The sequence below is a fragment of the Dermacentor albipictus genome, chromosome 5, assembly GCF_038994185.2.
Source record: "Dermacentor albipictus isolate Rhodes 1998 colony chromosome 5, USDA_Dalb.pri_finalv2, whole genome shotgun sequence".
Lineage (NCBI taxonomy): Eukaryota > Metazoa > Arthropoda > Arachnida > Ixodida > Ixodidae > Dermacentor > Dermacentor albipictus.
In genome coordinates, this window is record NC_091825.1 from 141,521,588 (window position 1) to 141,534,689 (window position 13,102).

Genomic DNA, 13,102 nt, shown 5'->3' on the forward strand with positions numbered 1-13,102 from the left:
ACAGTTTTAATGCAAATGCAATGACTTTATTACGCGTCGTCGTTTCAAGTCTTGCAAGATCTGTGGAGAACTGACTGTAATGGGCTCCTGTGACAGAATGGTAAAATTATGTTGAGACAAATATATGTTTTCATGGTTTCTATGTCCTATGTCATGTTTCTAACCCAATGTGTACGTAGCTAATTGTCGACAACAAGATGAAACCGACTGTGCTTTCTTTTTAGCATACGAAAGTTCTGTTATCAAAAACTAAAGTGATCAAAAACTAAACCCGTAATATCTTCGATGGTATATTTAGTGCAGGATTACTTAATTAGTGTTGTGTTCAGTTTTTAATGAATACCGCCACATTTCTTTTAAAATGTGAATACAAAGCCATTTTCCTGCTAAGGTCTGATCTCCCCATCTTCTGTCTTTAACGAAATACTTGAGCACTCATTTTAACGTGCACAGTTATGACGGGCTGTTGCTTGTGCTCATGATGTGGTGAGTCTGCTTCATGTGATTTCTAGCCCATTTCTCTATCTCTTGTAAAAATTCAACATTGACACAGCTGGCTTGACCATACAAAAGTTATTATTTGTTTTCAGGGCATTCACAATACAGCTCGGAGGCCATTGCTGGTGGAAAGCGACAGCATCTGTCAGATTTTAGCATGCCGGCCTGGTGCTGCAGCGCACGCCGGATCCGGGTCATCTTGGTCTGTTTCATCGCTTTCAACGTTGTCCTACTGCTGCTTGCCGCCATCAATTCGGGTACCGTGTCTCGGGTGGGACGGGGTGGCGGGCTCTGGACTGAGCTGTGCCAACACTGTGGCGGCAGCGGCCATGACCGTGATGCTTCGTACCGAGACATCGCCATGGACATCTTCCACTTGCCACTGCTCGAGAACGCGGACATGGGCACACACTACTACCCACTCCCATCAGCTGGCAATGCAGTTGGCAAGTGGTGCTTCCGCCAGGGAACACTGCCGCTTGCCGACTCTGAGAAGGCTGGAAGGTGTCTATGTGCCAATGCCTACTATGGTGCTGATTGCGGGATTCCACAGGTGAGGTTGAATTCTTTCCTTGGTTACTGCAGAGTGCACATGCGGAGTTTGAAAGCACGTGTATTTTGTTGGGTCTCGGACATGCTCTTGGGACTAGGGAACGACAACACAGTAGATAAAACAAACCGACGGGTATTTATTGCGCGTTTTGTACAGTAAGCAAGCTAGCCGAATTACAATTAATGGAACATGCCGATGGGCACTGGCAAATCGAAGAAGACTACCTCAGCGCGCAGGGATATCGAGCAAACACATGTTCACCCCTGCCAAAGCAACAACAGCTGAATCGCTCGTGGGTGCAGTCACGCGAACGGAGGCGTATACGAGTGAACGGGAAGGCGTCCGCGAGATGTTCCCGTGTAGCGCCCCGCCGAGTGTGCGCGTGGTCCATCCGCAAGCGCCGAGCTTCCGCAGCCAAAGATAGGCCAGTGCCTCTCGCACCTGAGTATCCCCACCGTCAGGTGGTGCTAGCAGCAGAACAATCGGACTGAGTGATGACGTGGTATTAATTCAACTGGAAGTCATAGCCATAGTCAAGCAACATAAATGTCTGGGTGTATACATAAATGAGGACAAGACCCACTCAAGGTTACATCAGCATAAAAATGAAAGGGAGGCAGAATGCAGCAATAATGACACATGTAGCCTTAAAGTGCTCTAATAAATATGAGGTGGTGCAAGGGATCTGGAAATGACTAATGGTGCCAGCACTAATGTTCGCAAATGCAATTCTGTGCTATAAATAAATATGGTTGAGGTTGGAGATTAGCCAGAGGGCGGAGGAACAGCTGACTTTGGGGGTCCACAGTAAAACCACAAATGAAGCATTGCAAGGTGACATGGGTTGGGCTTATTTTGAAGTTAGAGAAGTGCAGAACAAGATTAGTTATGAAGAAAGACTAAGCAACATGGTTAAAGAGAAATGGCTGACTAAAGTGCCCAATATCTGTACCTCAAAAGCGTGGACACGGGTTGAAGGTAAAGGTAAAGAAAGTTGGCAAACAAGAGTGTTAGACAAGTGGGCGGGGGGGGGGGGGGGGGGTCTTAACATGGAAGTGATAAAAATAGACAGTACTTTGTATGCAAAGCGATGGAAACACAGAATACCATGGAGATTTTTAAGAACGGCAAGAAAGAAATCAGGAGGGAGAATCTGTAGTATAGCGATAAGGGCAATGCCTTGCTTTATAAGACCTCAGGTAACTGCCTGAGGGCAAAACACATACCGGAGCAAATGTGCGCCACAGGATGAGGCATGTGTGATGCAACAAAAGCTCGGAATGACTTGGCACATCATATAGGAATGCATAGATATTCACCCAGCGAGACCGTTAGGGAGTGTTCCCCTTCCAGAAGTGTTGGGATTCAAAGGAGGTTGAAGGATTAGCCGGTCAGCAGTCAAGATAAGAGACAATTAGAGCATTGGTGGGAAAAAAGCAGGGATTAGATAGAACTAGTCATTGGAAGTGTAGGCAGTGGTAAGATATAGTGAGATAGGTCTTAAAAACGAAAGATTAAGATTGAGATCAGAAAAGCAAAAAGCTAGGTAGCGATAGGGGTAGTAAAACCTGAATAAATCAAGCAGGCTAGGTGTTTATTTCTCCCCGCCCCATTTCAAGGGGGATGCCAATAAACGTCACCATCATCATGATGCTTTATCTTGTAATCCTGTGGAACCACCAGCGCCGCACATGATACGTGGGAGAGCCGGATTCCAGGAGACTTGAGAGCCATGCGGGGAAGACAATATCAAGGGACTCAAAAGAGTGGTTTCCCTAAAATTTGCAGCTGTTCAATTTCTGTCTGTAAATGAAACAAAGGAGCATATATGTATTTTGAAGCAGAGTTAGCAGCACTCATTTTTGTGTGTTGACATAAATTTTGGTGGTGATGATTGGGCAGTGGATGATTGCAGGCTTTACGTGTGGTTGTGCACTGCTGCTACCATAGTCACATGTTCAGCCACAGCTTTTCCATAGTGTAAAATAGACAGTGAAAACGTTTCCAAGAACACGACTACTTATGTTTCTAGCTTCTTCTCCAATGCTAATTGAAGAGGAATTTCAGTATTTTATTTTTTAGGTATCCAGGCTCTTGAAGTGTTCTATTTTTGGGTTACATGGGTATAAGTATGCAATTTAACCATTGAGTTTTAGTATGACCATTGCATGTTCTGTTTACTTGTGGAGCAATGGAGACTCTGAAAGTGACGGAAAATAAAGAGATTGCAAAAGTAATTTCTAATTAGCTTTGGTGAATGTCCTAGGGCAAACCTTCTCAGGACCTTGTAAATAAAGTTTTGCCTTCCGTTTGTTTGGTGAATGTAGGAAACTGTGAAGCTTTAATGTTCTAAATTTCAGTGTGTTCAATGCAATCGTATTAAAACGTTGTAGTAAGCTCACTTGAATCAGCTGCATGAAGTTAAAAATAAAATTTTGCACTCAAGCCATAATCTTGCCTCAAAATTTACACAGGTCGTGTGGAATTCAAGCTTCCTGGAAGCGGGAACAAGGCAGGGTGCCTGGGTCCGGCGTCGAGCAAAACCTAGGAGGCTCCTCAGCATTTCCACAGTGACTGGACCAGCGCAACTAGACTTTCTGCGGCTTCAAATTGCTTACTTACGGCCAATTGTAGATGTGTTTGTCATTGCAGACAAAACTAACCGTTTGTTAGCCGACATAGAACGCACTTTTGGTGGTCAAGAGGAGTACACTAAGATTGTGTACCTACCCCTTAACAACCGCAATAACTTAACAGCAACAGCAGAAGACATGCTGCAGCACCTCTTTTGGAAACGCCTCTCTGACTTTCGTCTGGATGATCTTCTCGTCTGGGCAGACCTTACCACAGTGCCACTAGCGGAAGTACTTCTCTTCTTGAAGCTTTACGATGGTTACTCAGAGCCTGTGTACTTGAATGTTCGACAGCTGGCATACAGTTTTCTGTGGAAGCAGAAGCCAGACTTGAAACTGGACAGCTTGGTGGAGCCAAATCAAAGATCACAAACTCCATTCATCTCAAGCTTTGCTGTCTTGAGTGTGTTGTGCCGATACAACTTGACTTGTGCAATGCCACCCAAGACAGACACTTTTAGTGCAGCACAGCTCGACGCATTTACAAAAAACCATGGTTGGGCTATACAGCATTGGACATTGGGAACAAGTGAAGAGCCTTCTGGCTGGAATTGCAAAAACTGCATTACTTTTCCAGATTCTTCGTCATTGTTTCCTGAGGGCAGCATGAATGGATCTACAGTGACCAATGAAGAGTGGGAAATAACACTTTTGAAGAAATTGAAGGAGAATGGATTCAGCTTCGAAACTGTGCAGCCTGTGGATAAAAGTGATATGAGGTACCTCGCACCCCGAATATTGTTGGAAAGGCCAGGGTCGCTATGGTACTTAGTGCCACTCCATTTGAAAACTGAAAAGTGATGTGCAAACCAGGATTTCATTTTTTAAAGCTCACCTCTTTACAGGCAGCAAAGCTGAAAGCAAAACTGACTTTCGGAGACCACTTCTTAACTGAGAAAACTTTTGTCACTGATTTTTTGTTCGTCTTCGCATCACATAATGTTGTGGTTTGCTGCAATAATGAGCATTTAGGAGGTGCAATTTATCACTAGTGTTAGTGATACAGTGAACTCTTTTTGTCAATGTTGTGAGGTGCTTGGAGTTGCGTAGAGAATTGCAGTTAAAGTTTGACTGCTGAAAAGCCATTTTCTTGGCAGTGATACCATACATTTGAACAAGAAATGACAAGCTGTCTTGTGTTACCTTCACAGTTGATTTCTGTGTTAGAGGTGTATGCAAGCAAGTGTATTTGGAGCTCTGTAGTTGTGCTTTCTTATGAATTATCTTGATGGTGATGTCTTCAGTTGGGCAGAGTCATATTTCTGCTTTAACTAAGGAGTGCCTTCAACTTGTGTGAGCTGCATGGAAGGTCCCTAGTGTGATTATCTGGTCATAGCAGGAGCATCCATGTTATAGTTCTGTGCACCGGTGAAACCAAAAATTGTTAAGTGTGATATATCTTATGTGCACACTTAAGTGCAGAGTGTTTTCTTGTTGCATTAGACCTATTGTGATAGGTGATTATTGCCTGTCATTTAAGTACTGAGAAACTAGAATATAACACCAGGCTGCTGTGCCAGTGTTTCCCACCAACACATTATTCTTTCTATTTTTCATTGTAGCATTATATAGTCTGTTGATGTACTGTTATTTTGTCATGCTAAGAATAGCCACCCCAATGACAGTGTGACAGATATTTGGCATTATGGTCAGATGTTTGCAGTTTGTTAATCAGCATTTCCAGTCTTTACCGTTTCATTAAAAATATTTCGTTTGCTTAAATGACACTGCAGTGTGGTATAGCAGTTGAACACTTAAGTCAGATAATATGGGTTTTCGTAAATTCTATGCTATGGTGATATGTACATACTTCAGGCAACAGTAGGATGTGACTACCTTATATGTTGAAGTCTTTCATACTGTAACATCCTTAATTTCACATTTTCTTACGTCTTCAGAGAACACAAATTGTTTCTAAGGCCATGCTGCCAAAATATTGCATTTGTTCATTGGTGACTTCGTTTTGTACTGTAAGCATCACATTTTGACACCACTTTCCAAATGCATCTGTAATGTAACTTGATTTTGATGCTGCCTTGTTTGATGGCGGATATTGTATTGTATCTTGTCTGGACTGCAGCGGTAATTCATTTTAAAATGGGGGTTTGTTATTTGTAATATACATGCTTAGCTGAGCTATTGCCAAAAAAAGAGTGTTTTACAGAAAAGTTTTATTTCTTACATAGAGAGAAGCATTTGAACAATAATGAGGTTCTAATGAAGACATTTATATTCATAGAAAATGGCTGGGCTTACACCAACAAAATGACTCTACTTTTTGTTATTGGTAGCAAGGACTGAGACGAGTCTACCTTGTGATAGGGGGCATGTTTGTGACAGAAGTGAGATGAAAACATAGTTCTGGGCTGCAAGATTACCCTTCATGAAGTTGCATTTAAAGGTTGAGCATTTAATGGGGTCTAAGTAAACTTATGGTGAATCTGGTGGTGAAAGGCTTCCTAGAGCAGCTAGAAAAAAAGTATGGTTTGGGAACATGCAATACTGAGTGGCTAAGTAAAAGACTGCGAAAACTACAACCAAACTTTTATTTAAAAACATGACGTTTTGGAGTCGGACCAGCTCGTCCTTCAGGGGGGAGATAGCAAGGAGTGCAGCAGTGCTTATATGTATTTGTAGTGGTTAGGCAGGCTTGCGGAGGCCTTGTGCAAACATTGGAAATATAGAGCAGGAAAGCAAGTTATTGTTAATGTCCTTTGTTTTTATCAAATGTGCCGCGACTGCAAACAAAAGGCTGCCTCTGATGGTTGTTTTCTGCGCAAGCTGGCCGCACGCCTGTCTAGCCACGACAGAGGCGTATAAGTACCGCTACAGCTTCTTGCCCGTGAAGGAGCCAGTCTGGCTTTGAAGCAGCGGGATTTAAAATAAAATATTGGTCGGGATTTTCTCAGTCTTTCAATCGATTGTTGCTTACCAGGCAGATGGGATGATCTGAGATAGGATAGATCTGTTGAATGTCTATCTTTTATCCTTAAAATTAGGTAATACTTGTTTTAGTGCACTTGTTATGCCACGAAAGGAGAAAACTTATTAAAGTGTGGGAGGTCTTTGTATGAAACAGTCTTAGAGCTTCCTTTTCCAGCAGTATTAACATCTCAAAGACAAAATTGTGTATCCTTCAAGATGGAAGCTCTGGTGCCGAAATTATGCCTATAGTTTCTTAGCTAAAAAACAGGTCTATGTGTTACCTGTAGAATAAAAAGAACATGAGTGGATACGCTGATAAACAAAATTTCTTTGAATTTCTTGTAATATTCTGTAACCCAAGGTATTGTTCAGAACAACCCATGTCTCATTTTTTCTTCAATGTTCAAATGAAAAAACAAATCTTTGAAGTTACATGTTCCAACTAAATTGTCTGTAGCAAACAAACCAAATTTAATTTCAGCAGATCAGCACCACACATACTCCACTTTATTGAAGAATATATGTGACATTGTAACCTCTTGGTTTTTCCTGTACAGCAGTTGTGCAATATCTAACGCAACGAGCGGGTTTTCATGAATTACACATGTTTATTCTTGGCAAGTGATTGCTTCGCATTTTGTCGACACCAGACCCACAATGTGCGAAATTGTTTGTTGGCGTATTTTAATGGTAAGAAATGACAAATTCTGTAACTTTAAACAGACGTTCCCCTACCTTCCTGAGCATTGAAAACGCATCCCCTCTATTTATTTCTTTATGCACTATGTATTTTGTTTTACAGGGCAGTGTAACTCGCGGTAATAGTTTGGGGCAAGAAGTCTCAGCTTTCTGTTATTTATGTATTCTTTGGTGTACTATGTTCACCATAGCTTAAAGGTTCATTTCATATTATGCTTTCTGGCATCAACCGTTTTTCTTGCTACTGGTGTAACAAATGTTGCGATAGGAATTGTTAAGTTTGGGTGCTTCAGAAGCATGGAATTTGAACCCGGTTTTGGAGTACCTTTAATACTGTTTTGCGTCAGGTTGTGAATAGTGCATTCCTCATAGGCGGAAAGCGCCCCTTTGTAAGATAAGTCCATTAGATCTGTGCAGTCTTCCCTGAGTCAAGTGTAGTACTTGTTGTGGTCCTTGCACAATTTCAAGGCCAAGCATTCTCTGCTGGCTGAAGCTAGCCTTTGCCAATTGGTTGCCAATTTTAGGCCATTATACTATCTCGTGTATATAAAAAATATATGCGTGTATAAGGAACAGCTTCACTTAAGTTCCCCTGATATATACAGCTTGTAGCCATTCTATAGGAAGGCAGACGTACGCCGTGTGATAAGTTCGTCTGTAAGCTGAGAAAAAGAAAGTAAAATACCTAAATCTGGGGCTTATCTGGAGTGGGTTTCCATGTTTTCGCAAGACAAGCTTATACCTGGGACAGTTCCGTCACAGCACCAATCTGCTTTTTTTTTTGTTCATTGAATGAGTCTTTGTGCGTCACGCTTACCGACTGTTTGACGGAAGTGCCTTATAGATTCTGACGGCTGTGCGCTTGTGTATCTGCCGGCTTCATCGAATGATGTCTTGAGACAGGTTGCGTTGTCAAGAAGGTTGATAGGAGTGCTTACGTAAATTCTCACCACACCCGTTCAGTGGTACCGATCGAGGCAGGGGAAGCGAGAGCTGGGAGCTAGCTCATAGGCGCCATAGCGCAGCAGTGCAATGCCGAAAAAGAAAACCTTCCCAGGGCTTCTTGCACTGAACATAGCGTCGAGCATTGTAGGAACCGGAAACTCTAGAAGAGTAGAATTTTGGACTAGAACTCCCTTCCGTGCTACTTAGCATGAAATAGTCCTATGACGTTGGCACAGTTTCGCGCAAGATGGACCGCAGGAGAAAGATTAACCGTGGTGATGGCGACGCGCTGTTGCTAAGTCGTGAGGCGCAATGTGAATGGTATAACCAGTTCATCCTTTTCAAGCCTCGCATCTCCTCTTCTGCTGTGACTTAAGTTTAGATTGTTTACTTCCGCAAAGCAGTAGAAGTGAATTCACCATCCAGCCTGAGGTGGCTCTGTCCGACGCGACAAATACTATTCAGAAACTCTGCCCGAAATTGCCTAGTTCACGTAGACTGCGCGAAAGTTTAATTACGTAGACTTTGTTCTCGTGTTGCCCTTTTTCCCGTTTTTGCCTCCAGCAGACCGCTTCCTGTGTGCTGGAGGCGAATTTAAGGAATCGCACGACGCGCTGTAAGCTTACAGAAATAGCCTTTAATTGGAACGTTTTTGTGAGCTGGACGCCGCTGTCGTGCATTGGTAAACTGCGGAGAAAAATACGGGCATTAAGTGTCGTCTGTTGATCGTACACGTACTGATAGTGTATGAGCATTGACCTCAGAAGTATACTGAGAGGTACAGGTGGGAACAGCTCATAAAACAGGCACGCAGTAAATGGTCTACTTGATGTTGGTCGGGGCGCTGAACCTATGGAATTGTGCTTTATACATACTGCTGCGTCTCATATTGGCTCGAAACAAGCTTTCTCGAAAGGCATGGGACATTAATGGAGGCCCAGTTGTATAGTAAGCCCATGTGGCTTCGTCGCCGTATTGAAAAGCACGGGAAAGGGCGGGAGGGTATGCTGCGAATGTTGAACTGGTGGACTGTCCATTTACCGCCGTCGCTGATAGGCTGAAGCAGTGCGATAGAGAACGAGGCACGCTGGAGGCGCCTGCCTCGTTCTCGCTTGCCGTAGCCCAGCCAGTCACCACTTTAGCAGCAGCCGGAATGGTCCAGTTTCCTCGGCGGACACTTGCGGAACACTTCCACACGCTCCCCCGCACCTCCTCCGGTTGCTTAGTGATGTGCGATTCACAAAGGGTTAACAACTGTGATCGCGCTCTAGTTACTAGGTGTGGCTACCTTTTGCGTTCCATCGAGCGCTTAAATCGTGGCGGAGGCTTCGGGACAAATTGGCCGTAGGCTAAGGAGTATTCGTTATAGTATGTTTACGGTGACTACAGGCTGAATTCCATATTGTGCGAAAACAGCTCTTTTCGAGCAATGTAGCGTGCATAGCTTTTAGCGTGTACTTTTGAGTATTTTGAGTGATGATGGTTTTGCGAAGATTCTGCTGAACGCTGAGATCATGCGGCTTGGAAAAACTGGACATTTGAAGCCGCGTGGCCAGCTATTAGCGCTTCGAATTTGGGATCTTTGTTCAAAGGAACTACGTTCACCGCCAAACTATTACTGGTCTTACACAAATGTTCCTCCATAACTGTGAAAAAGTGTCAGTGTGTGGCTCTTGCACGCATAAGAGTGTGCGAGAACTTCCGCTCATCTAAGGTCATAGACCCGCCCACCTATGCAAGGTCTACCTGCGAGTCCTCAAGCATTTTGTCTCCGGGTTCGCTGAGCAGTGCTATTCGCACAATGTGTTTGAGCGGACCTGTTCGATCGTTGTCATTCTTGCACCTTTTAATGTTCGTGTCTCTTATCATGTTTCCCGATTTCGTATTGTCTCATAAGGTTACTGATTGTTAGCTTAGTAGAACATAAAATTGGACAGCAGATAGTTTTGAGCGAAAATTCCATGTTCCTGTCATAAAATTGAACTGGAATTGAAAGAAGGGTAGTGATCGACTAATATTTTAAACCGTCGCGGTGGCTTAGCGGCTATGGAGTGCGCTGCTAAGCACTAGGTCGCAGGTTCAAATTCCGGCCGCGGTGACCGCATTTCGATGGGGGCGTAAAGCAAATACACCTGTGTCCCGGACGCGTTAAAGATACTCTGGTAGTCAAAATTAATCCGGAGCCCCCCCACTACGAGCACTATAAGCTTCCCCCACTACGGCGTGCGTCATAATAAGATCGGGATTTTTGCGCGTAAAACCCCAGAATTCAAAAAACGAATATTTGATGAATGAGGCTTTCAGAAAGGACCACTGTGGAATGACGAGCCCTTCTCCGTTCTGGTGCCATCTCCCGACCACTTAAAGCTTCCCATTTCCAAAGTCTCCAGATTAAGTCAAAGGCGTAGAGCTAATTAAGCCTCGATAGACTTTTTTTCTAAGTATGACTCTCTGCCGCTACCGCTATTTACGCACATTAGTGAACGCAGCGCTGAAAACTCTGGTGTGGCGACTCATGCATAGACGACAGCGTCAAGGAATCAACATGAGCTACGGCGTAGTTTTTACCGTCAAGTGAAAATTGTTTTGGCTGCTCGTTGATTCTGACGTTCGCCAAAAGATCATTCCAAGGAAAACTATCCTTGAAGTTATTTTCAAGAGGCTGCGGTACGCAGGTGATAAATGACCTCGAAAAAAAAAAAAGCTTCCAAGCCTACGGTGTTCTTATTTGCCTGCTTTTTTTACGATGTTGGTGTGGCGTAGCATTTCTTGCAGTATTACCTAAAGGGAAAGTCTGGTGCCACCGTCTATGCGAGTATCCTAACGGACGCTGTGCCATTATGAAAACGACGGTATATAGGTGTGTGTGCAAGGCTAGTTTGCTTGCGTTGAGCGAGCCTTGGCCTGAAACGTGGGTATGGCTGCACAGATCGATTTCTTGAAATGAAATCTTTATAACAGGTTTTTGTTTCTTGTAAAGTTCACTCACCTGCAGTGCATAATCAAGCGATGAAAAGCAAGAACAGACGACAGTCGCCAAGCGAGCGCAGACCTCATCATCTTTCCTGCAACTTTAGCGGCTCACCGATAGTTCTTACGTCTCATAATTGTACATCCTAGCACAAGTCCTAATGATTGAGCACAACATGTTGCGTAATGTAAAAGAAAGGAAAATAGCTTTTCCCGTGCTGCTTGAGAAGAAAATGGGCCATCGTGACAGACGGAACGGTGCTAATCAAGCGAACCTTCAAGGTTTTCTGGTTCTCGGAGAACGACGCCAATCCGAAGTCGCCACCACCGGGCGTGGGTGGCGTTACCGCGCATACAACAGCGTCGCAGTGCCAGTTTTCCCTCTTGGTAATATTAAGAAACTATGGTTGAAGAGCCTGAAGTTGTCTTGACATGGAATGCTTGTTGGCTAGGTGCTAACAGCTACTTTGAATTCACGAACTGTAGCGCTTTGCGTCGGGTTACATCACACCTGAAAAAAATGAGCGTCTCGCCTGTCGTGCAACTGTCTGGAGGTATATGGATTGTATGCACAATTGCCGGTTGCATTGGTGGTGCCACTGCCGCGAAAAGTTTTCTGATGTACAAAATATGTGGCGCGTTGTTCACAGAAAAAAAAAAATTCGTTTCAAATGTATGTCTTGCGTCCTTTATTTGTGTAATTTTGCATTCATTGAGTATTTGTGTTCACGCTTGGCTTGTGCCGTTGTAGCACAAGCTAAAAAATGATATTCAGTTGGCTTGAAATGTTTACTGATCGTGGTATCTGAGAAGACGTTAAACTTCCGCGAAGTCTATAACCGTAGCCACTAAAACTGCTGTTGTTCACATGTATTCGTTCAGGCTGGAAGTCCGATTACCAGGGTGCGAAAATATTCAGCTTTTCTTGCCGAGTAATACCGCGGTAAGTGAAAGTTTGGAAGCTGATTCAGTGAACGTCGTGCCTTGGTATTAGCGTGCATTCATTCGACGTGACTCCCGCTTCTGGCTGTTCTTACGTATACGGTGTGGTGTTCTCAACCGTGCTTTTGGGACAAAGGAACGTCAACATAGTAGTGCAAAGGGGGACACGGGCATTTATTGCACCTTTCATATACTAATGCCTGCTAGCCGAGTTGTTATCCACAAAACATGCCGATGGGCGCGCGACAAATCGCGGAAGTTTGAGTCGCCGGCACTGGATAGCGAACGAATGTTTCCCCTATGCTGGACACCAACGCCTGGTCGCATTTTTACAATTGCGAATAGGTACAGCAGGGAGCAGCATTTCTCGCGGCGCTCGACGTTTCTGCGCAGGCGCGAGTAAGAGCGGGCGCGAGAGCAAATCTGGGGGTCTTTGCTCTTTGAATATGTGACTCTGCCTAGGCACTATGGACGAGGTTTCTTAGCGCGTGTTGTATGCATTTGTCCCAAAGAACCCTTCGCCATCCGACTTTTCGGACTTTTTGCCGTGACCGCAGGTCCGAAGTGGCATTAATCAAACAAAGCCACCACCGCCGCCATTTTGATCACCTTGCCGCCTTGAACGGCGCTCTCGCACGCAGATCCGCTTAGAGCCGTAGCCGCCATCGCGGCAGCGCTAGGCCCAGCGGCTTCGACGTTCACTGTTAAGAGGAAGCTTTAGCTCGGGCCCAACTCCGACGCGGCCTATTCAAATACATGTAAAACGCAAAAGACGTATTTCTGAGTTAACCCCTGGACCGATTTTAATGAAATTTATTGCATTTGAGAGAGTAAGTTAAATTCTACTAACTGTTGGAAGCGGAATTTTGATTTAGGTCCTGAATATTGTTAAAAGGATTTTCAAAAATCTGAAAGTTTGAGAAAAATAGAAGCACGA

At 44.1% G+C, this 13,102-nt stretch overlaps 1 protein-coding gene and 1 long non-coding RNA gene across 2 annotated transcripts in view; both read left to right on the forward strand.

Annotated features, from left to right (window-relative positions):
* Positions 1 to 6,760, forward strand: part of LOC135908348 (beta-1,4-mannosyl-glycoprotein 4-beta-N-acetylglucosaminyltransferase-like) — a 28,153-nt gene extending 21,393 nt beyond the window's left edge. Inside the window, exons 2-3 of the mRNA XM_065440105.2 lie at positions 591 to 1,051; positions 3,526 to 6,760. Of these exons, the coding sequence (XP_065296177.1) occupies positions 591 to 1,051; positions 3,526 to 4,485 (1,421 nt within the window). The 3' untranslated portion in view covers positions 4,486 to 6,760. The remainder of the gene's footprint in view (positions 1 to 590; positions 1,052 to 3,525) is intronic.
* Positions 6,761 to 12,085: 5,325 nt separating this feature from the next.
* The window catches only part of LOC139060595 (uncharacterized), a 49,257-nt gene continuing 48,240 nt past the window's right edge, over positions 12,086 to 13,102 (forward strand). The window contains exon 1 of the long non-coding RNA XR_011514953.1: positions 12,086 to 12,166. This is a non-coding gene — a long non-coding RNA (uncharacterized lncRNA). The remainder of the gene's footprint in view (positions 12,167 to 13,102) is intronic.